The 22492-nt window shown below is 46.0% G+C and overlaps 2 protein-coding genes across 3 annotated transcripts; one reads left to right on the top strand and one right to left on the bottom strand.

Moving 5' to 3' along the window:
- Positions 1 to 1745: 1745 nt before the first annotated feature.
- LOC125742160 (5'(3')-deoxyribonucleotidase, mitochondrial-like) lies at positions 1746 to 9686 on the bottom strand. Of its 2 annotated transcripts, XR_007398027.1 has the most exons (7): positions 8518 to 9686; positions 7888 to 7988; positions 7279 to 7339; positions 6890 to 7004; positions 6101 to 6365; positions 2499 to 2559; positions 1746 to 2405 (listed from the first exon to the last, which is right to left on the bottom strand). XR_007398027.1 is itself a non-coding variant. In XM_049013873.1 (5 exons), the coding sequence occupies exons 1-5, from the start codon at positions 8791 to 8793 to the stop codon at positions 6223 to 6225; spliced, it is 696 nt and encodes a 231-aa protein (XP_048869830.1). In that variant the 5' UTR covers positions 8794 to 9685; the 3' UTR covers positions 3174 to 6222. The 2 variants fall into 2 exon arrangements, 1 of the variants encoding a protein (XP_048869830.1); XM_049013873.1 differs by lacking the exons at positions 1746 to 2405; positions 2499 to 2559 and having other exon boundaries at positions 3174 to 6365; positions 8518 to 9685.
- A 66-nt stretch (positions 9687 to 9752) lies between these two features.
- cops3 (COP9 signalosome subunit 3) lies at positions 9753 to 21475 on the top strand. Its single transcript, XM_049013872.1, has 12 exons — positions 9753 to 9926; positions 11148 to 11277; positions 13652 to 13764; positions 14123 to 14172; positions 14263 to 14355; positions 14803 to 14982; positions 16292 to 16432; positions 16759 to 16932; positions 17351 to 17437; positions 17807 to 17920; positions 19500 to 19580; positions 21149 to 21475. Exons 1-12 carry the CDS (start codon positions 9872 to 9874, stop codon positions 21200 to 21202), a joined length of 1272 nt encoding a protein of 423 aa, XP_048869829.1. The 5' UTR covers positions 9753 to 9871; the 3' UTR covers positions 21203 to 21475.
- The last annotated feature ends 1017 nt before the right edge of the window (positions 21476 to 22492 follow it).

Here is a 22492-nt window from a genome sequence, read left to right as displayed (position 1 = left end):
GGGAGAATATATTTATGTGAATTTTATGACCTATAGTCCAGGGAGGAGCCGGTCTGCTGGTGTCCATTTCCCAGAGCGTCCCACCGCTCCTCCAGTACCCTGCAACTCGTCGATTGACATTGTACTTCTAATAATTTATTGTAAAGTTCTTACGTTTCACAATACACTGATCAAGCAAAACATTAAAACCACTGACAGGCGAAGTGAATAACATCGCTTATCTCATTGAAATGGCACCTGTTAATGGAGCCATTATCCATCCATCCATTCATCCATTTTCCAAACCGCTTATCCTGCTGGGTCGCGGGGGGGTCCGGAGCCTATCCCGGAAGCAATGGGCACGAGGCAGGGAACAACCCAGGATGGGGGGCCAGCCCATCGCAGGGCACACTCACACACCATTCACTCTCACATGCACACCTACGGGCAATTTAGCAAGTCCATTAGCCTCATATATTAGGCAAATCAACAGTCAGATTTTGAAGCTGATGTGCTTGGAATCTGAGTCATTTTCACAAGGGTCATCATCACGACTGGGTCATCATCTCCAAAATGGCCGGTCTTGTGGGGTGTCCCCAGTATGCAGTGGTCAGTATCTACCAAAAGTGATCCAAGGATGGCCAACTGGTGAACCGGGCTCATAGGTGCCCAGTTCTCCCTGGTGTGTGGAGCCAATGCTAACCTGTCTGGTCTGATCCCACAGGATAACTACTGTAGCAGAAATTGCTGAAAAAGTTCATGCTGGCTGTGATAGGAAGGTGTCAGGACACACAGTGCATCACAGCTGCGTGTGGGGCTGCACAGCCACAGACTGGTCAGAGTGGCCATGCTGACCCCTGTCCACCGCTGGAAGTGCCTACAAGGGGCATGTGAGCCTCAGAACTGGACCATGGAGCAAGGGAAGACGGCGGCCTGGTCTGATGAGTCACATGATATGTTACATCATGTGGGCGGGACACCCAGTCCCCGGAGAAGTGGAGGGTAGAGAGCTGTGATCAAGGCCCCAACAATGAAATGTATCTGGGATTCGTACTAATGATCTTCCAAACACAGTATCCCAGCCCACACATAAGGAGGGGAGTCCGGGATTCAAACCCGGGACCTTGGGACTCATACCCTCCATGTCCTGTCAGAGGAGATGGGGGGTGGGGGGGGCGGTATTGTACCTTACTGTACATCAAAAAACACCAGCCTGTCAGGAATGACAATACAAACGCTCAGTGTTCAATATTCATATACATGGATATGAATTAATGTTTTTTCCAGTTCAGGTTGGAATACCTAATGGTGCTGAGAGTATGGAGTGTGTGTGTGGGGGGGGGGGGGGGGGCTTGTGTGAAAACCTGAACTGGGGAGGTGCTCCTTCTGATCGCGCAAGAGGACTTTCTGTTGAGCCTTTGTATGAGGCATTAAATCTGAAATGATTTCATTATTGAACAATCAATGTAAAATATGTGTTAAACCAGGGGTGTCAAACTCCAGTCCTGGGGGGCCGCAGCCCTGTGTGGCTTAGTTCTTTCCCTGCTCCACCACAAATGATTCAGCTCAAGAGCCGTGCGGTAATTAGCACAAAGGGTTGAATGAAGTGTGTTAAATGAGGGTAAACAGAAACTGTGCCGGGCTCCGGCTGTCCAGGGCTGGAGTTTCACACCCTTGTGTTAAATAGTACATATTGAGCTTCTGGGATAAATGCACCTGGAGCCCCCCTCCCCCGGTTTTTATTTAGCAAGTAAATGACAAAGAAACAAGCTGATTAGATTTTACTTAACAGGAAAGTGCAGGGCAGCTCATAACTGAGAGCTGAGAATAAGGAAGCGGAAGATGAAGGAAAAAAAGAAAACGGAGGAGGGGGACCAAAAAGGAGGAGGGCAGCCCCCAGGAATCCCCCCGACTCCCTGATTAGCCACTCTGGCACTGGGAAGACGCGAAACCACCGTACCGGAAAGGCAAGTCTTACTTGACTGAAAGCTATTTTACTCATTAAAAACTTCCCAGACAGCGGGCAGATGGGGGCTGTTACTTTCGCTGGGGCCTTCTGCCCCCCCCCCCAATAGTCAGCGACAGCGCTGTCAGTGCATCACATGAGACTGTGAGTCCCATCTGTGGGAATATAAGCAGACAAATACCAATTGGCTGCTCCCGCCTGTCCCTGTGCCGGTCGGGGACGTTCGGGGACGTTCGGGGACATTCTGGGTTCTCCCATAGGCCTGCCAGGACTCTGGGGCAGCCGCTGTGTGCGTCAGCGCCCACACCCCAAGGGACGAGGCACGGTTGGCTGTCCAGAGTCGCTATTTCTGTCCCGCTTCCTGTGCCATGGGGTCAGCGTGCTCGGTCGGACACGGAGCCTCGCATGGGGACCGGCACCGTGTGTATTCACTCCACATTGGTCACCTGCAGAAGTCTGCCTGTAGGGGGCACCGTTGTGAATGCTGATTATAAAATGTTCTGCTGACCCCGGTGAACACCCTGGTAAAGTGTAGCTCTGAGTCAAACCGCACCTGGGGCAGCAGGCCATGGAGAAACTTTACTGTCTCAGTCCATCTGCTAATCACTAGTGATCTGTAATAAATAAGAATTCATAATTCTTATTCAATATTTCGTATATACCAAAATTCGGTTTACTTATAATCTGTGCATTGTATGCGCACTTGATGCCGGTTCGCTGTAAATACACTAAAACTGAGCGCGAGGGCTTTCTATGCGGTCATGGCAGCATACTGCCATCGTGTGGCAAGAAAAGGAAACACCTTCGCTAAGTTGTCGGAGGTCGGGAAATCAGAAAAAAATCGAACGGAATAAACAAATCAAAGCTGCCAAAATATTATAAGATGACAGAGAATTATTTAATGTGCAATTATTTAGTCGAAATCTTCCAGATCCTGGAGTGAGACGGGAGGTTGAAAGCCTGTTAATTGTGGTGAAAACAGTAGGTGGTCAAAAAAGTGGGGTCTAAATTTGCCGGGGGTGGGGGTCTGTACGATATAACGACCTCGAGACGGCAAATGAGTTACAAACACACACAAGCCGTGAAAGCAACACACAGAGGATCACAAAGGAAGACCAGGGAATGAACTGACTTTTACGAGTCTTTATAAAATCCAGAGTTCCCGGAACCCAACTGCCCAACACTCGGGTCGCTCGACAAAATTAAAATCATGAAACATTTGCGCAGATTTTTATACTAACCGTAAAAAGTTTTATTACATCTTTCCACAGGTAGCTCTCCCATTTTAACTATACATTGTGCGTCTCTTGTACAGCAAGCACCAGAAAAACCGTCGTACTTAAGCGAAACAATCTACAGCGCTGGTGACAGGTTCCATCCCGCAAAAACAAAACAAAATCAAGTAAAACGACAAAACAAATTCCGATCGATTAACGGAGTAAAATGTGTAAAACATAAGGGATGTGTCCTAAACACGCGTGAGAATATTGTAGAGATACAGAACATTAGGAGGTATGCGTCGTTTATGCATAAGTTTGTTCTTTGCAATTTCTCGTTCATTATACAGCGTTATTTTAAAATCTGACTACACGCACGATGTTGCATACAAAGTACCTTGCACCGTTTTTAAGAATAAAAAATAAATCCCTATAGGCCTATTTAGTGACAGGCCACTTAGCACCGTTAAAATACACATTAGACGTTTAATTTATATATTACACATCACATACACAAAATAAGCATGTTGGGGCTTAAAGAGCATGCCATTTTGCAAGAAGTGATCATCTGCTACCCTTCAGCAAACCGAGAATACAAACCTAACCGCATGCATTTCACACAATGTATTTACACCCCGGCTGACAGTCGCGTCCCCGATCAGTCACTCCAGCGGTTATCAGAGCAGGGCGCGGTCGCGCGTCAGGGAGGAGTCTGACGGGCCACGCCCTCGAGGAGGAGTGGCTTGAAAGCTGAGGGGCGCGCACAAACCGTAAAAACCCGTGTATTTATTGTCAAACGAAAAGTTTTGTTATAAACTCCTAATATGATGCCCCTAAAACTAAGACAAAAAACATTAAGATTTTACCGCTCTACCGAATCAGCCAGTACAGTTACATCGGGAAACATATTTGAAATGCATAAAAAGAAGAAAAAAAAACACTCTATTGGCAGTGCACGGTTAATTGAAATGATAATACAAGAACACTATCAGAGACAATAACAAATTTTGCATACAACCAAACAATGAATATACAGGTAAAAAAATCCTGAGGGTAAATCGCGGTTTCTGTGCGATTATGTTCCGACTCTGGTGCCATATACACAATTCTGACGCAAAAAAATTGGGATTTGTTAAAAAATATATTTAAAAACTTAAATTCCTGCAGCGAAAAACCTTTCAAACTTAACGTAATTTTAATTAAAGAATTAAAATGAATAAAACTGTTATGGAAATTCCCGATCCACTATTACGGGTAGTTACGTTCTTAGTTAAACCCGCGGGGCCCTTATCTCCTTTGAGCTGAAGGAGTTTTATTTCGGCTCCCCCTTGTGGTCTGAAATGTAAATCTCCTTCCCAGCAAGATCAGACAATTCTCTGCAAGCTGGAGTGGTGGGCAAGTCGAAAGGAGACGTGTGCAATAGAGCCGGCATGCCAAAAAGTTATTTCTTTCGGCTGAAAACGCTGTCGATAAATATTATTTGAGAAAGAGAACAGACATTTACCAGCTATACAAGCAATAACTGTCATTAACAGATATTTATAATTAAATACGATCACGAAACAAGGTAATGCACATTGTGAGTGTGGGGGTTAATATCGTGATAATAAATGGATATGTTCAACTCAAGTGAACATGTGTAGGGTAGAATAAACAAAGCATTACCCTCGGTTTACTGATAGATCACTCCAGAGAAGGGTTAGGGTGAGAATCAGCGACACTTACCAAACCTTTCTGCCAGCCACTAGTTCCCAAGCTGAAAAAGTGACCAAAATGGTCAAACCCTCAATTGTTTTCAAGTTGTATCACTAGATGTTTACATCACAAACAAATGACAGTGATCCCCTGGAAACAGGTGGTCAGGGATGTGTGTGAAACCAACCCTGATAGGATTCTCCAGATGTGGGTCAGGCGACCTCCACGTCTAGCATGCAACAGTACAGATGACACTACACAAGACAAATAGGCTCTATTTTAAACTCTGGTTCTTGAGGTGGTACAGGATGTGCCACTTTCTTCCATGTTGACTGCATAATTGGAATCACTAGGGTGACGTCATTGTGTGTCCTACTTGGAAAGGGATTATTCATAGACGTGATGTTTCTGTTTGAGAACCCTAAGCAGGGAGCTCTCAGGCTAGCAGGTATTCCCAAACCATGGTCCTCCAAGCCTGAAGAGGGCGCTAATGTTTCATGTGACCTGAGCTGTAACCGGCCAATGCTGCAGGTCAGGTGCTTAAGTATCTTTTAAAGCCAGACTCAGTCTGAGGATACCTGAAGGCAGAGAGAGTCTATATCATTTCAGAATCATCACTATTGCTAGTTATCGAAATGCCATCTCAGATGGGGCTTTTGTTTTCTTGCGTTTCAGCTACGTTAACCTAAAACAAAACAAAAAGTTTAACTAAATCGCCCATCCGAATGCCTACAAGGTCACAATTGACGGTGTGTGACCTTCAACACAGACCTAGGGGTGGAGGTGTTCAAATCCATTTCGTGTGCCTACAGATTACCAGCCCTGCATCCACGACAAGCAGAAGTCCTACTGGAACAATCCTGTTCTTCCAACAGGAATGAGGAGAGATCAAGAACGGAAGTAACGAAATGCCACTCAACCTCAGTAGAGCAGCACATGAAGAAGGTGCTTACAGTGGACTTTTCACTAAGATAATGCTCAATACAGGGCTGCTGTGTAAAACATCCCCAGCCAATGTCTGGCCAGGTCACACCATAGCTTAACTTAACTGCAAATTATGCCGAAGGATAACAAACAGCTCTGAGTACTATAGGCCAGGCTAAAAAACTCGAATGAAGCTCAAATCCCGCATTAGTGAATGTATTTCTTTGTTTTGTTGTCAACAGGACTTGGCAGTGAAGGTCTGAATTCTGGAATTTCACATTTCTTTAAAATACTCCGACTGTAATCCAAGGTTACAAACCTGTATCCAAGCAGGTAGGATTTGGGACTAGAACCAACAATGATCTCCCTATATTATTGCCGACTTGTGATCAATGCTTTGTTCAATGGATGTGTCTCCGGCCCGTGGGGGGGTTATGAAGGTCAGCAGCTACGTTTGCTCTCCAGGATGGTACGCCAGTCATCATACCAGGACAGCAGGCGATGGGGGGAGGGGCAGTGAGGCAGGTGCTTGTTGTGGCAGGCAGTGAAAAGAACATGCTCCCAGGTGGGGTTGGGTTCAACGCCTTTAGGAAAGAAACAAAAAACATTGCCAATCCAATCATCTTGTGATGCTGAGAATCACATGATGATCATCATCAACTTCCGTAGTATATAATTTAAGCCTTTTATTTCTGATCACTATTCCAATTGAACAGATTTTAGATATGGACATTCTTTTTGGCTTGTGGGAATATTACATAAAAATGTTCTGAGGGCAGAAGGGAAGATGATTGGTTCAGAGAGATAGCCAATCAGATTGTAGATGAGGTGGGTCTAAACAACTAGAGAAGGTAGGACCTAGACATTTGATTGGTTGATCCCACCTCCTTTATTTGAACTGACCTCCTCTACAATCTGATTGTTAATCTCTCTGAACCAATCTTTCTCCTTCTGCCCTCAGAACATTTTTGTGTAATTTAAAACTCCAATGGGCTTCTATCTGTAGTGAATTGGTAAGTTAACTGGAGACTATGTAATTACATATTATGTAATTTAACTTCTGACGAAGCCGTGCCCGTTGGGTCTAATGACCCACATGCAGGCTCACCATGAATGTCTGGCTTATCGTCGATGAGCAGATCCCCGGACACCAACGTCTTGTCCCTGGTCAGTATGGTCTGCTCCACAAACTCCCAGCCAAGGTGCTTCTCTATCCAGGCAAACTGGGGGGGGGGGGGAGGGCACCAGACATCATCTGACAAACTTCTCAGACACGAAGCAAACACCTTGCACAGAGCAAATACTGAGCAACTGCAGAAAGGAAGTCTTCAAAGTGGGTGGGACCATGCGCCCGTAACCAATGACTGGTTTAAGCCAATGGAACCAATAAAGTAACCAATAGGAATTCAGTCGGTGATGGATTGTGCACCATAATCCCACCAACCATGGACTTTGAACCTTGTCAATCAGTATTAAAACAGACGAGTTTGGCTGTACCTTCTCAAACGGGCAGAAGCTGTATTGCTTTATTGGGCTAGTGCAAATGAAGACATCTGTACTGCAGAGACAACAGAGGATGAACTATAAGATTGGCGTTCACAACATTAAAAACATAAAGGCTGTGCAGTCGAACAGATTTATAGAGTAATGAGGTCAAACCAACAGATAAATAACACACTGTTCTGCCATTGGCTACTGGGTATATACACCGTTTATAGGAAGCTCACAGAGTGAATCCCAAAATGGGGCCTGCTGTTGGACCCTTGAGTTTATATTTTTCAATGAAAATACACACAAGGTAGTGGATATTAACAGCATAAAATCAGATTTGGAGTGGAGAACACCCAGCTGACTTAACATCAGTGTGTTACACAGTAAGCTCTTCTGCGCGCTGCATACTCAGAGGACATTGGTGGAGAGGGGTGGGTGCTGCAGTGAACTAACCAATGAAAGTTGGCCATGCAGCTGTGAATTTAAATTTCTCCTAAGCAAAGGATTCTGGATTATCCTGATACAGTAGTCACAGGAGATCATGCAAACCTCACCGCGTGCAGGGAAGCCTCTGGAGCTACATCTAAGCCTCTGCGTTTACACAGACAGACATACTTTTCCATCCGGGACATCTCCTTCAATGCATCCAAACTTCCTGGAAGAGGCTCCAAGTCTATGAAGAAGTTCTTTGATTCCCAAATGCTGATGGCTTTCTCCTATACAGTTAACATAAAGTCACCATTACATACTGGGAGGGGGGAGAGTCAACTGTAAGAACAAACCAGGCGTTGCCTGATTTCAAGTACAAAGTCCGGAGTCCACCTGTAAACTTGACCTTATACACTGAATGGAAAAAAAAAATCAAGATTAACCTTTCTGTATTAATTCTGTAATTAATAACGAAAATGTTACTATTATTCGGGACCTCCTTCACTAGCATATTTAGCGCTTGCACAGAGGCAGATCAATCAGTGGATTAAAATAAACAAATAAACGAACAAAACCTCACTCTAAAGCAGTTATTTTTCAGCACATTCCAAATTCTAGAAGAGGAATAAAATACGATGATGGCAAGATTTACGGATTTACTGGCACGTACAGTGACAGAATCAATAAATACATGCGACCGAATATTAAATCAAGAAGGATAATTACAGCTGGTCATTGATAAAGATTAGTGAACACCAGCAAAACTGCATGATATATGAACAGACCCACCCGAAAAGCCGGCATTAATGTACTTACAGAGAGATCGCTTCTCAGTTCCCCGTACTGAGTCGAGATCCAAAATCCTCTCCGGTCCTCCATGCTGATGTAGGGCTCGTCGGGGTACTTGGCACGGTATTTCTTCAGAAATCCGCCCTCAAAGTCCACAATTACGCCGTCCATGTCCACCAGGACCCGGAGCCGCTTAATGTAAGGGGGGCGGCTCGGTTTCCCATGTGCGCCGGAGAAACACCCGGGCGGAACCGGCGAGCCTCTCGACCTGAGAAAGCGTAGGAACCGCGGCAGGGCGAACATCGCGAGCCGTCCTGATAACCACTTTCAAGCAGCCGTTCGTGAGTTAATTAACATACCGGGAGAAAGTGACAGGATCGCACAAAAGTCCAGCCGAAGCGGTGAACAAGAGCTGCAGTATTGGCTTATTTTTCCACACGATTGGGTTTCATTTATCAAACCAAACTTATGTGACTGAAAATAATGCCCAACATAACGGCAGTCAGATACAGTACCGTGTCATAAATATACTGCTTTGCTACACCTAGTCGGTTTAGCATGAAATCAGTGTATAATCTGACGCCGTTCTTTGCAGTGTGTGTGCTGAATTAATGTTGACATTTAACGTGCATCGCTCCAGCAGCCGCTGTTCAATGGCCCCGGTCGACCAGCCCATTTGGGGTCGCTTACACCAGGTGCAATATCGGCTTAATGTTAATGTCGAGCCTAGTAATAAAACTACCCCGATGCCGATCAGCCATGCATCGGTGGTCTGCGAGCTGCTGATCTACCCTGCAGCGCACACCCTATGTGGGGCAAATACCGAGCAGACGCCGTAACCCGGTAGTACCCTGTCGTTGTTTCAGCGGCGGTGAACTCCCTTAAAGGAGAAGGCGTTGTTTTTTAAGTAAAGATGCGGGCAGGCTTTAATTCCGCAGACGTGCCCAAATGAGGAGTGCCGATGCATATGCACAATAGTTACACTAGACATGTCAGTGACAGTGCTTTTTGAAAATCGCCACTATTTTTGATTTTAATCAGTCTGATGTCAGTTTTAGATTAAAAAAACGCACATGAAATTTAAGATAGTTGCGAAATTGTAGACCACGGCCATATAGTTGCGTATCATTGATAATATTTTTGCAAATGTTGGTTACAATTACACGGAACCAGTGGGTTTACATGAAATCTGCCGTTGCCCCTTTAGGGACTATGACGTAATGCAGCCAAATCTCGTCGGGCGGCGAGCCTTATAGGCAAATCTCGCGGTGTTTCCTCCCTCAGTGGCGGCTCTCTGGGCCCCTCACTCACTCCGGTCTCGTTCCTGACATTTGAATGAAATCGGACCGAGAAAGCACCGCGGTCAGCCACAGGAAAAAGAATGGCTTCAGCTCTGGAGCAATTCGTGAACAATGTGCGACAGCTCTCCGCTCAAGGTATGGACGTCGGGCGTTTTTTTGATAAATTAAATTACTGGAATAACAAACTAGCCATTTGGAAGCTGAGGCTTGCCCGCTATGCAGTGCTAGCTTTTTTTGCTTGATCATGTAAACACGCCTCTTATATCCAGCTAGCCAGCAAAAGACCTTATTTTACACCCAGGATAAAATGCTAAAGACTCAGAAGTCTTTGCTTGTCGATGTACCAAAAGCAACAGTTAATGTCATTGTCACCAAGACTTTTGTGTTTCTCGGGAAAATATTGCCTAGTAGAATGTCGAGCGATGGTCCCAACTCATCTCTTTCCTAATTGGCTGTATTTTACCACTGGCGAATCCTATTGGCTGTTAGCCCTGCCAATCTCTCCGTCGGCTACACTTCCTCCCAAAATGCATGCAGGCCCTGACAGAATTTCCACCCTGCACCCTGTCTCGTGTCGCTGTGCATAATTCAGTTTTCCTAATTATACAATGCATACTGATTTTTAAGTCTATATAATATAACTTTTGATTGTTAAAATGATTAAGCATTTTAATCCAGTAAGATCACGATATTGTGACCGACAAACAGCCTCGCTATCCGTGATTTTGTAACAGCTGGTATGTCAAGTCCTGGATCTAAAGTGTTGACATAATCTGTAAACGAACACAGTCCCTTAAAAGCTGAAGTAATGTTTTTGTCTGCAAGGTGATTTTTGCACATTTTTCTTAAGATCGAGTAGGCTCGATCAGCTGTACACCAAAATAAAAAAATGCATCGTGTCAGACCTGTTTGGAGCATTCAGGGCGCTGAATGGGGATGTTTGACTGCTGTGCTCCGGCGTCACTGACAACTGACGTATCGCTTTCACGGCGGGCGCTGCATCGATCCATGCCGACACGTTCTACTGTTACTTTATTTATTACCGATGATTACACATTCAGGCGCAGTGAATGTATGTGTGTATATATATTATGGGCTTAAATCTAGCCATCTTGTCTTGCACTATTCTTTGTTTTTGCACTGTTTAAAATTGTCGCAGATTTCTATTTTACTCTCACTTCATGTGTATGTCTCCCTGGTCCTGGGATAATGTCATCTCCTGTTACTATATACCTGTAAATGGACTATGAGAATAAATGGCGTATAGTATTTCCTTGGGGCAAATCTGCATGGGAAGAGCGAATAAATTCACAGACTTGTAGATCTGCTGGTCTAATGTTTCCCTTCTCCTCTCAGGTCAGATGACTCAGCTTTGTGAGCTGATCAACAAGAGCGGTGAGCTGCTGGCGAAGAACCTGTCCCACCTGGACACGGTGCTGGGGGCCCTGGACGTTCAGGAGCACTCCCTGGGGGTGCTGGCTGTGCTGTGAGTGCTGCCACGCTTGGGCCGATGGGTTTACCCCTGATGCCACACTCGGGGCTTTCGCTGCGTGTGTTTGCAGCCCGTGTTGGGTATACTGGTCTGTCATCTTTATTTTACCTGAGTTTTTTTTGGGATTGAGCTGTTGTACTTTGCACCACGAATCACAATAAACTGTGATAATGAATTGTCTAAAAATAATCAAAAATTAGGATTCAGATATCGGAGGCTACGTTGGATCTTCTTGCCATTGTTTGTAATGTATTTACTTGTTTTTTTACTTACACAAAAATGTTCTGAGGGCAGAAGGACCAATAAGATAACCAATCAAATTGAAGTGGACGTGGGTCCAAGCAACTTGAGGAGGCAGCACCAAGACATCTGATTGGTCCACCTCCTTTAGTTGCTTGGACCCGTCTTCTCTACAATTTGGTTGGTTATCTCTCTGAACCAATCATTGTTCCCTCTTCCCTCTGAGCATTTTGTGTAAGTAGAACTCCCATGTGCGATGCTCTTATGCGTCTGTATGCTTAACTGCAAACCAGCTGCATCACTATCAGCAAATGGGTTTGATTTTAATATGATATGCAGTTTATTTAATTCGTGGCTCAGTCAGGCCAAATAAATTGAAAAGTAAATGGTATGCTTCGGAAGTACAGACATTCCTCTACTTGCGAATGAGATACGTTCCGAATGGCTGTTCGTAACTTGAAATGTACGTAAGTCGTTATTCGACACCATTTTAAGGGTATAAGCAAGTACAAAGACCTAGGATGCAGGGAGTATGCACGCTAGAAGTCGTACTAGGCGGAATTGGCGTGTAGAAAAAAAAATAATGTTGCGGACATGAAACGGGAGCCCAGCGAACACAATTTGGTCTTACAGTCCTCTTCGTTCGTATGTCTGAAATTTCGTAAGTTTGTACGTAGCGGAGCGTCTGTATATGGTATGTGGCATGCAGAGACTGCTGTTTCGCGCCACTAGCAATTATAGTTGACCATAAGTGGTGACTGTTTAAAAGCACAGCAATAGGACTGCATGCACGGTATATTGTTTCAGCATCGTCATCCTAATGTGTGCATGCACTATAATTACATTGCATTTGTTGTTGCTGCTTTATGCCAGTTTACATAATTCCCGGCAACCCCACCGACTTATTTAACACACTTTGTTGGTAGACAATAACAGGAGGTATTTGGCTATAGTTTATTTCGGGTAAATTTAATCTTTTTTTTGTTTTATAAGTATTGCAGTATTATTCGTGGAAATGTAACATCTAATGTGATATCATGCAGCCCTACACAGTGTGATGTCGATAGCTTCTGGCTGAGATTAGTGATCGTCGGTAAAAATTTTGCTTTTGGTGCTTCTGCATGTGGGGCGGCATGCTGGTGCAGTGGTTAGCACTGTATGGGGCAGCATGGTGGTGCAGTGGTTAGCACTGTATTGGGCAGCATGGTGGTGCAGTGGTTAGCACTGTATGGGGCGGCATGGTGGTGCAGTGGTTAGCACTGTATGGGGCAGCATGGTGGTGCAGTGGTTAGCACTGTATGGGGCAGCATGGTGGTGCAGTGGTTAGCACTGTATGGGGCAGCATGGTGGTGCAGTGGTTAGCACTGTATGGGGCAGCATGGTGGTGCAGTGGTTAGCACTGTTGCCTCACACCTCTGGGACCCAGGTTCGAGTCTCCCGGGTCACATGTGTGTGGAGTTTGCATGTTCTCCCCATGTCGTCGTGGGGTTTCCTCCGGGTACTCCGGTTTCCCCCCACAGTCCAAAAACATGCTGAGGCTAATTGGACTTGCTAAATTACCTGTAGGTGTGCATGTGTGAGTGAATGGTGTGTGAGTGTGCCCTGCGATGGGCTGGCCCCCCCATCCTGGGTTGTTCCCTGCCTCGTGCCCATTGCTTCCGGGATAGGCTCCGGACTCCCCGCGACCCAGTAGGATAAGCGGTTTGGATGGATGGTTCTGCATGCAGCTAGTTATGGATGCTTAGTGGGTTAATCCGTGGTCAGAAGGTCGCCAGTTCGAGCCCTGGCCTAGGTAGAATAGTCACATTTATGCTGGGCCTTGAGCATTCCAGTGTACTTGCACTCATACTTGGGCAAATGAAGCGTGATTTAATTTCAGAACGGTGGTGTGTGCAGGGCTGGCCCAAGCCTTTTGATTAAACATTTGTCATCTGTCATTTGTCATCTTCCTTCATTCTGATTGGCTGCTAGATGGGTCCCTGGGCTGCAGCTTAGTCTTCTTTTGCCTTGGGTCAGCCCTGCGTGTGTCACAGGGTGTAATGTGTCTTGCGAGGCAGCCAATGACAGGGCGGCGTGTTCTGCATGCCGAGGGTGTGGTCGCTGACGGTGATTTCCCCCCCTCCCGCAGGTTCGTAAAGTTCTCCATGCCCAACATCCCCGACTTCGAGACGTTATTCTCCCAAGTCCAGCTCTTCATCGGCGCCTGCAATGGAGAGCACATCCGATACGCCACGGATACCTGTGAGTGTCGGCACGTCGCGCCCCCTGGTTCCGGTGCTTCCCACAAGGCACTCTGCCCTGAGGCAGATAAGGGACGTTCCTACAGGGAGACGCAGCAGCAGTAAATGTTTGATGGTTTGAAGAGTCTGCGTGTAAAATAGCAGCGGAGGGGAGGGAACTGACGGCCATGCTTGGGCTGCAAGGGGAAACACAACGATAGGACTGAAGCCTGATGCCTGCTTTTTAGGACAGACATGGCAGATTTAAACTGAGGGACTCGGGGAATAAGCAGATGCTACTTGGTTTGCTAACAAACAATGTATTTTATCATTGTTCTTTTATCATTGTTTAAGCATACTTATTTTTTTTTTCTCTTCAGTTGCTGGCCTCTGCCATCAACTGACAAATGCCCTGGTGGAACGTAAGCAGGCAAGTCTGGCTTTTTATGCCTATTTTGACTTTTTTTGCCTGGTTTGTTTAATCATGCCTTTTGTCTGTCCTTGTTCTTCCTGTCCGCAGCCGTTGAGAGGGATCAGCATACTCAGACAGGCAGTAGACAAAATGCAGATGAATGCAAACCAACTTACCTCAGTTCACGCAGACCTGTGTCAGGTAAAGTCCAGTGATTTCCCCGAGTTTACAGCCAGCGTGTCACCCCCCCCCCCCCCCCCCCCCCCCAAGGCTTGTTATCGTTCTCAGATGCTCGTCAGGGGTGACGTGATCTTCACCTCGGTGCATGTATCCAAAACCCATATATGTGTCCTGCTGTGACCTCCAAGGAACGTTGTGGGCTGTGGTCACCAAAAACGCCATCGCAGTTCCCGTTAAGGTCTCAGTGATGATTTACACTCCACAGTGTTATTTTTTTTTAAATCTGAGCCACACTGGGTGCTGTTTCGTAAGAAACGCAGTGACGGAGGCAGCAGCACAGAAGCAGCACTGGTTAGCCCCTCCCTCGAGGGCAGAGCAGCAGAGTCGGCCGGGACCTGGGTCGTTATGCCCCGCCTCCCCCGTCCATGTCGCCACGGTGACGACTGCCCACTCGCTGTCACCCCGCAGCTCTGCTTGCTAGCGAAGTGCTTCAAGCCGGCGCTGCCATTCTTGGAGGTGGACATGATGGATATCTGCAAGGAGAACGGCGCCTACGACACCAAGCACTTCCTGTGTTATTACTACTACGGCGGCATGATCTACACGGGCCTGAAGAACTTCGAGCGAGCGCTCTACTTTTACGAGCAGGTAGGCTTCCCTCGTCGGGGCCCCCCTGTCTACCCCAGCTTGATGGCGTGATTCCGGCTTTTAAGACGCCGTCGGAAACCGACCTCAAGGCGACGGCCGTCATTGGCCCGTGAGAGTCGGCAAAATAAGGTCAAAAGTCTGGACACGCCTACTGAAAATCAATTTTCAACAAGACCTAAGCACACCTTGGAGTTATGTAGTAAGTATAATCTTAGAGACGGAGTGCTATGATGGATAACCTGCCCCCCCCCCCCACAATCCCCCAACCTAATCCCTATAGATCTGATTTGGGGTGAGTTAGATTGAAGAGTAAGAGCAAGGCAGCCAGTTTGTGTCCGGACCTTGTGGAAATTCCTTCAGAACTGTTGGAGAAGCATTCCAGGCAGTTACATCTGGGCGCTGGATGATGGAATGCCAAAAGCCCGCAATGCTGTCATCAAAGCAAAAGCCTGTTTTGAAGGGTCTGAAATTTGAGGAAAATCTCGAGATAGAACATAAGAAATTCACAAACAAGGGGAGGCCATTCAGCCCATCAAGCTCGTTTGGCCAGATGCTGAACACTTTCCTTGGTCATTGCAGTATTTGATAGTTCATTGCATCGAGACCTTTTACTGTAAAGTGAACAGCAGAGCTAAAATGGAGACGGGTGCATTAAAAGCAGGTGTGTCCAAACTTTGACTGTTATTGATATGAACATAGAGGCGGCATGGTGGTGCAGTGGTTAGCACTGTCGCCTCACACCTCTGGGACCCGGGTTCGAGTCTCCGCCTGGGTTACATGTGTGTGGAGTTTGCATGTTCTCCCCATGTCGTCGTGGGGTTTCCTCCGGGTACTCCGGTTTCCCCTCACAGTCCAAAAACATGCTGAGGCTAATTGGACTTGCTAAATTGCCCGTAGGAGTGCATGTGTGAGTGAATGGTGTGTGAGTGTGGGCTGGCCCCCCATCCTGGGTTGTTCCCTGCCTCGTGCCCATTGCTTCCGGGATAGGCTCCGGACCCCCCCGCAACCCAATAGGATAAGCAGTTTGGAAAATGGATGGATGATATGAACATGAACCCAGTATCGCGTTTGGAAGCTGCTGCTTAATTCTCCATGTAATACATGCAGAGGACAGTGGGTCACGCAGTCGCGCGATTTCTGGGTGCCACTGATGGGTAACCTATTTATTTAGGCTGGGTGAGAGAACCATCCTCTGTCAGTCACAAACAGAGGCAATGAGACGTCTGGTAAACCAGTCAGCAATTCCACCATAAATGTCGTCGCATTGAAGTACATGCCTCAGTTTGAGTTGTTGCCCCCCCCACCCCAGGCCATAACCACTCCTGCCATGGCGGTCAGCCACATCATGCTGGAAGCCTACAAGAAGTACATCCTGGTCTCTCTGATCGTGCACGGGAAGGTGCAGCAGCTGCCCAAGTACACGTCGCAGATAGTGGGCAGGTTCATAAAGGTGAGTGGGCTGGCCGAGGCTGAGCTGGGGGCCGTACAACACGATGAGCAGAGCTGTGAGTTTTCATAGCTGTTTTGAAGCCTGTCTTGAACATACTGATATGTTCATGCCTGCGTGATTCGCGGTATAAATGAAGACCCATCTAAGGGGCACATCTGCAAGGTTCCTCCTGGGCTTTGACCCCACAACCATCTGTTTGCCCAAGTCCTCATCCTTAGCTGCCAGGCTGGGCCCCACGGTTCATGTATGTGAAATGCTTGCTCTGGTATCACCCCACCCTTATATTTGCGCCATGACTGTGCTTGGTCTCGTCCCCGTGCCACCAGCCCCTCAGCAACGCCTACCATGAGCTGGCCCAGGTGTACGGAACCAACAACCCCACGGAGCTGCGGAGCCTGGTGAACAAGCACAGCGAGACGTTCACACGGGACAGCAACGCTGGCCTGGTCAAGCAGTGTGTTTCCTCTCTCTACAAAAAGAACATCCAGAGGCTAACCAAGGTCGGTGCCTCCTGGGGTCCGGCGTGGGTGGGGTGGGGGGGCGTGTGTGTGTGTGTAGCCACGCTGGCTCCTGCCTGCGGTGCCTTTGTCCCGACTTGGCCTGGATTTCTTCAGCGGGCTCGGTGAGGTGCCCAAGTGGGTCAAACAAGCGTTTCGTGATCTTGTGTTGTGGCCAGCATGGAGGTCTTTGCTCGTCACAAACTTGTAAACAGTATTAATATAATAATTATATGAATTATTCTGGATATGTTTTAAACAGATTAGCATTGCATCTTTGCTGATTGCAGGCAGTCTAGATTTGCTGAGAGACTCGTTTGATCCCTAAAATATCAAGAGATCTTCATCTTGCTCTTTGGTTGGTGATTTTGGTAACAAACGCATGGTAACCGGTCACATGTCGACTCCCTCCCCTATACAGACCTTCTTAACGCTATCCTTGCAAGACATGGCGAGTCGAGTGCAGCTGTCGGGCCCCCAGGAAGCGGAGGAGTATGTGCTGCACATGGTGGGCATCCGGGGGGAGGGAGCATCCGGGGGGGGGGGGGACACGTCCTACGCTGGCCTCGGTCGCCTGACTGTCTCCACAGTAACCCTGTTGGGTTGGTATGACGAACAAGGGAAATACCAGGATCTTCCTGATCACCCTGACCTGCTTCTTTATTATAATTTTTATCGTTTGAAAAGCTAATCTTCATATCTAACAGAAAACTCTTCGATGGTAATTCTGTTACCTAGCATTTGTAAATCTGGGGACGGTGTAAGCTGTCCTGGAGTAACTTGAGTGTTTTTATGTGGAATCTGTGGGGACAATCAGTCCTCGTTGGTTTATCACTGTTTCTCCCTCCCACTCCCCCACCCCAACTTTTTTTTTTAGATTGAAGATGGTGAGATCTACGCCAGTATAAACCAGAAAGATGGTATGGTCTGTTTCCATGACAACCCCGAAAAATACAACAACCCTGCGATGCTCCATAAAATCGACCAAGAGGTGAAGCCTGTTCGCAAATAAATGTCTTGAACATCTTCTAAAAATAAATCTGGCAGCTTTTAAAAATGTTATTTGACCCAAACTCTGGGTCCCGAGTGATTCGCTGCTTCAGACCTGGGTCCCGATTAATAATTTATCTCTGAGAATCTCCCTTTACTGAAAATGAGTGATGCAGGTTTTGTCTTTTCGTTTGTGTTTTTAGAATAGAACCGGGGATGTGATGTCATGAGTGTAATGTGATTGGTGGGGGGGGGGATATATTACAGAGTTCCAAGATGTAGCTACTAATCTGTCCTTCAACTCTTAGTCAGAACTGCAGCAGAATGAGTACATACATATGTGTGTTACTTAGCATTAATGAGTACATACACGTGTGTGTGTGTGTATGTGTGTGTGTTGGGGGGGGTGTATGTGGTTGGTTCTCCCAAGGGCCACGACAGACTATAGAAGCAGCTAACAGATTACACGTGTGTGTGTGTGTGTGTGTGTGTGTGTGTTAGCTAACAGATTACACGTGAGCGCAGAAAGCAGACTTGTGCAGCTCAGATGGTGTCTGTGCAGATTTTGCATGCCGATTGCTAGCAGGCTGGGCTCTAAGAAATATATTTTTGTTTTGTTTTCTTCCTAAAAGAAGTGATGATGATTTGGGAGCAGCACAGGCAGGCCTCAGCAATTATAAGCCTTACATATAAGGGTTATATCTTTGTGTGTAAGATCTCCTTGGAAACAGCCGCTCTGTTAATAATATGTTTGTTATAGGATAATTGATAATGATAGATTTGTCTGTATGTGTTTGTATGTGTCTGCTGTGTGTTTGTTTTTTTTCTTTCCTGCTTGGATGGGTCTTCATCAAAACACCCTGTCTGTCTCCCTCCCTCCATGTCACCCTGTCTGTCTGTCTCCCTCCATGTCACCCTGTCTGTCTGTCTCCCTCCATGTCACCCTGTCTGTCTCCCTCCCTCCATGTCACCCTGTCTGTCTGTCTCCCTCCATGTCACCCTGTCTGTCTGTCTCCCTCCATGTCACCCTGTCTGTCTGTCTCCCTCCATGTCACCCTGTCTGTCTGTCTCCCTCCATGTCACCCTGTCTGTCTGTCTCCCTCCATGTCACCCTGTCTGTCTGTCTCCCTCCATGTCACCCTGTCTGTCTGTCTCCCTCCATGTCACCCTGTCTGTCTGTCTCCCTCCATGACACCCTGTCTGTCTGTCTCCCTCCATGACACCCTGTCTGTCTGTCTCCCTCCATGTCACCCTGTCTGTCTGTCTCCCTCCATGTCACCCTGTCTGTCTGTCTCCCTCCATGTCACCCTGTCTGTCTGTCTCCCTCCATGTCTCCCTCCCTGTCTGTCTCCCTCCATGTCACCCTGTCTGTCTGTCTCCCTCCATGTCACCCTGTCTGTCTGTCTCCCTCCATGTCACCCTGTCTGTCTGTCTCCCTCCATGTCACCCTGTCTGTCTGTCTCCCTCCATGTCACCCTCCCTGTCTCCCTCCCACCTCCATCTGCTTCCCTCCTTCCCTCCATTTCTGCTCCCATCCCTCCTCGCTGCCCCCCTCCCTTCCCACCTCCCTGCCCACACAGATGCTGAAGTGTATACAGCTGGATGAGAAGCTAAAAGCCATGGATCAGGAGATCACCGTAAACCCGCAGTTTGTGCAGAAGGTGAGCTGTTTGAGCCTGGTGGCTGGGGGTTCATCCTGCAGAAACTGCAGCTTCTAACCCTGGGAAGTGACCATGCTCTGGTAGCTGCTGATCAGAGAGCTTTACGGTGAACTTTATTCAGTGAAAACAGCAGAATAGAACGGGCTACATGCAAGTCCTTAGCAAATGTGCACTCTTCTAAGAAATCAGTTACATTTCTAAGCAACTCCATTCACTTATTTTTGTATTCTAAGAGTTAAACTTAAAATTTTGCTTTTCCTAGAGGATTTTAATTTTATTTTTGCAGACCATGACTTAGAGTAGTGACTGTTAATATTTTGATTTTTTTAACCCAAGTCTAGTGGCGTCACTCTACAGCCATTTACTAGGTGACATTCGTAACCCTAAGCTAACATTATTATATATAATATACAGGTACAGTTCAGTGCACGATGGGGTCACACGCTGATGAGCTCGTCGTAAGCCGAGTATGAATGTGACATATATCGTATATGATTGATATACAAACAAACAGCATTAAATAAATACGTTGAAATAAATATGAAATGAATAAGTAAGTAATTTGGGATGTAACGGTACACAAAAATGACGGTTCGGTATGTTTTCGGTACAGCAGCGTAAAAGAAACAAAACTAAATGCTTATTTTTTTTCTTTATTAAACAATAGTTTACTGAACAGAATATGGCTGTTTTTCTTAATTAAAAAGTCTGTCAATACTGCTACAACCTACTAATAAAAAACTAAAATTTACTTGGAAGTAAATCAGAATAAATATTCTCTCAAGTAAATAAAAATAAAATAAATATCCATTAAGGTGCACATTTAGAAAGTTAACTGTACCTGATCTGTACTGTATTCGCCTTCGTAGCTTCCAGCTTCATGTTGGAACTGCGCAACACAAATATCGTCTCGCAAAACAAATTAAATGTGCGTTACAGTGCAGTATTTAAATAAAATGTGCTGTAATTGTATTCACATTAACAACCACCAGCTTCGCGTTAGAACGGACGCACACAGGCTTCGCAGCGCGAAGAAAGCTGCTGCGTTTGCTGCATATGCGTGCCAGACCGAAAGAGCCGTACTGAAACTCTTTAGTACGACTACCGTTACACTCCTAGTACTGTCACCGAATAAGCAAGTAAATAATTGTACATAAATAACAGTAGTCGAATACTAATTAAATGAAAGAATAACAGACCTGTGAATGGATGGCAGGTCTCCCAGTCTACTCAGCAGCACTGGGTCCAGAGTGCGCTTTCAGTACCTGCGTTCTGCCTTTATGATAAATCTTGATCTAAACCTGTCTCAGATTTTATATATATGGCGTATTCAAGGATAATAGATGCTTTTTAGGGTGTTTCCCAGTCTGATCCTTGGGGGTGGACAACCTGTGGGTCCCTGAGGACCTGGCTGAGAAACACTGCGATAGTCAGACAAAGGTTTTGGACACAACCCTCTTTACTTCCCATGAAGCTTTTGGTTTGTTCATTCTGCTGTCATTTTTGTCATTGTGCTGAGAGACTGAGTGATACAGACCATAATCCCCACCCCGTGTTTCCCATCGCAGAGTATGGGATCGCAAGAGGACGACGTCGGAAGCAAGACATCGAGCTACTCTTGAGGGTTTTTCGTTGGTTTGATTTTCGTTTCATTTTTTTGCTTTGGTTTTTTGGAGGAAACGCAGTCTCAGACCAGATTCTTGCAAGACGACAGTTTTTAAAAGGAGGGAAATTCTGTTGAGCCTGGACGTTGTTCAAGAAAACACAAAGTCACACAATGTCTCGAGGAAAACTAAACAAAGTTTGTCAGTGTTTTATTTATCAATGTTCAGATGGAGGCCTCATTGCCATAAAATACGAAAATAAAAATACTGGACTTATTTGTTCAAAAATAACTGGTGAAAATGTTTTTCACTTTATTTTGGTTGGTATATTTGACGTACTAGGTGTCTAATCAGTGAAGAGGCATAGTATGAAAATGCTACGGTGGTCTGTATGTGAAAGAGAATTTCGAGAATAAATCAAGAGCATCGGAAGTAGGGAGCTTCGCTCCTACCAAAGATGACGAAGATGCTTTTGCCAGGGCAGAACAGATTTTCTTTGAGCCTCCAGGGGTCGCTCGTGGTTTTGCGTGTAAGGATGTTTATTAATTAGACTGAGAACCGGAGGGTGTAAGAAATGCGCCGAAAAAAGAAATTTAAATTGCTGAGGGTCTGAACTGACCGTTTAGGGATGCTAGCTGCGTTAATTATAGCATATTTTACATTTCGCCACATTTTTAATGTTTGAATTATTAAAGTGTTTTCACGAATTTAGTGTTTTGTATGTCTTATCAGTGCAGTATTTTAATTATCAAATGTGAGAAATGTTGAAAGAGAACAAATAATTCCATTTCATGGGGGGTTAAATGAGAGTCTGTACATGCAAAGGAGCCTCAACCCTGTAATAAGACTGGGAGGAAATAAGTTTTGAATAGGCAGAGCGGCGTTGGAAAGTTGCATTACATTTAGATTTTAACATGTTAATATTGAAACATTGCTTGCTTTAACAAGGTACGTAAGATGAGTATACGTATAACTCGTGATTTTCTTACTGTTACTTTACTATTTCCGTGGTAAAGAAGGATGTCGGAAACATTTCCTTGGACATCTTTTTGCATCTCAGATAGGCCGCTGTACCTAATTTGACTTTTATGATGTGTCTGCATTCTTACCAGCAGCCCTTCACTGTACTGGGCCAGTCGGAGGCGTGGGTGGATGCTCGGATTTTAAACCATCAGAGCTCGTCGCGTACGATTAGTCGGCCGCAAAAATGCAAACTCCGTGCGAGGATTGCGTAAATTAGAACCGGAAGTGGCGTCAATTTACGAGCGGTGGCGTCGGACGATTGTCCAGACGCGGCGTTTGGGGTGG

The sequence above is a fragment of the Brienomyrus brachyistius genome, chromosome 5 (genome assembly GCF_023856365.1).
Source record: "Brienomyrus brachyistius isolate T26 chromosome 5, BBRACH_0.4, whole genome shotgun sequence".
NCBI classification, from domain to species: Eukaryota; Metazoa; Chordata; class Actinopteri; order Osteoglossiformes; family Mormyridae; genus Brienomyrus; species Brienomyrus brachyistius.
This window is presented reverse-complemented; position numbering and strand designations above follow the sequence as displayed.

What these genes read in the sequence shown, in the direction of transcription:
- LOC125742160 (XM_049013873.1), bottom strand. Translation starts at nt 8,793, where the DNA reads ATGTTCGCCCTGCCGCGGTTCCTACGCTTTCTCAGGTCGAGAGGCTCG. An exon ending in AACTGAGAAGCGATCTCTCT is followed by an intron (nt 7,989 to 8,517) that starts GTAAGTACATTA and finishes TTAACTGTATAG; the next exon opens with GAGAAAGCCATCAGCATTTG. An exon ending in GCTTCTGCCCGTTTGAGAAG is followed by an intron (nt 7,005 to 7,278) that starts GTACAGCCAAAC and finishes CCCCCCCCCCAG; the next exon opens with TTTGCCTGGATAGAGAAGCA.
- cops3 (XM_049013872.1), top strand. Translation starts at nt 9,872, where the DNA reads ATGGCTTCAGCTCTGGAGCAATTCGTGAACAATGTGCGACAGCTCTCC. An exon ending in CTGGGGGTGCTGGCTGTGCT is followed by an intron (nt 11,278 to 13,651) that starts GTGAGTGCTGCC and finishes CCCCTCCCGCAG; the next exon opens with GTTCGTAAAGTTCTCCATGC. An exon ending in CGCTCTACTTTTACGAGCAG is followed by an intron (nt 14,983 to 16,291) that starts GTAGGCTTCCCT and finishes CCCCCACCCCAG; the next exon opens with GCCATAACCACTCCTGCCAT.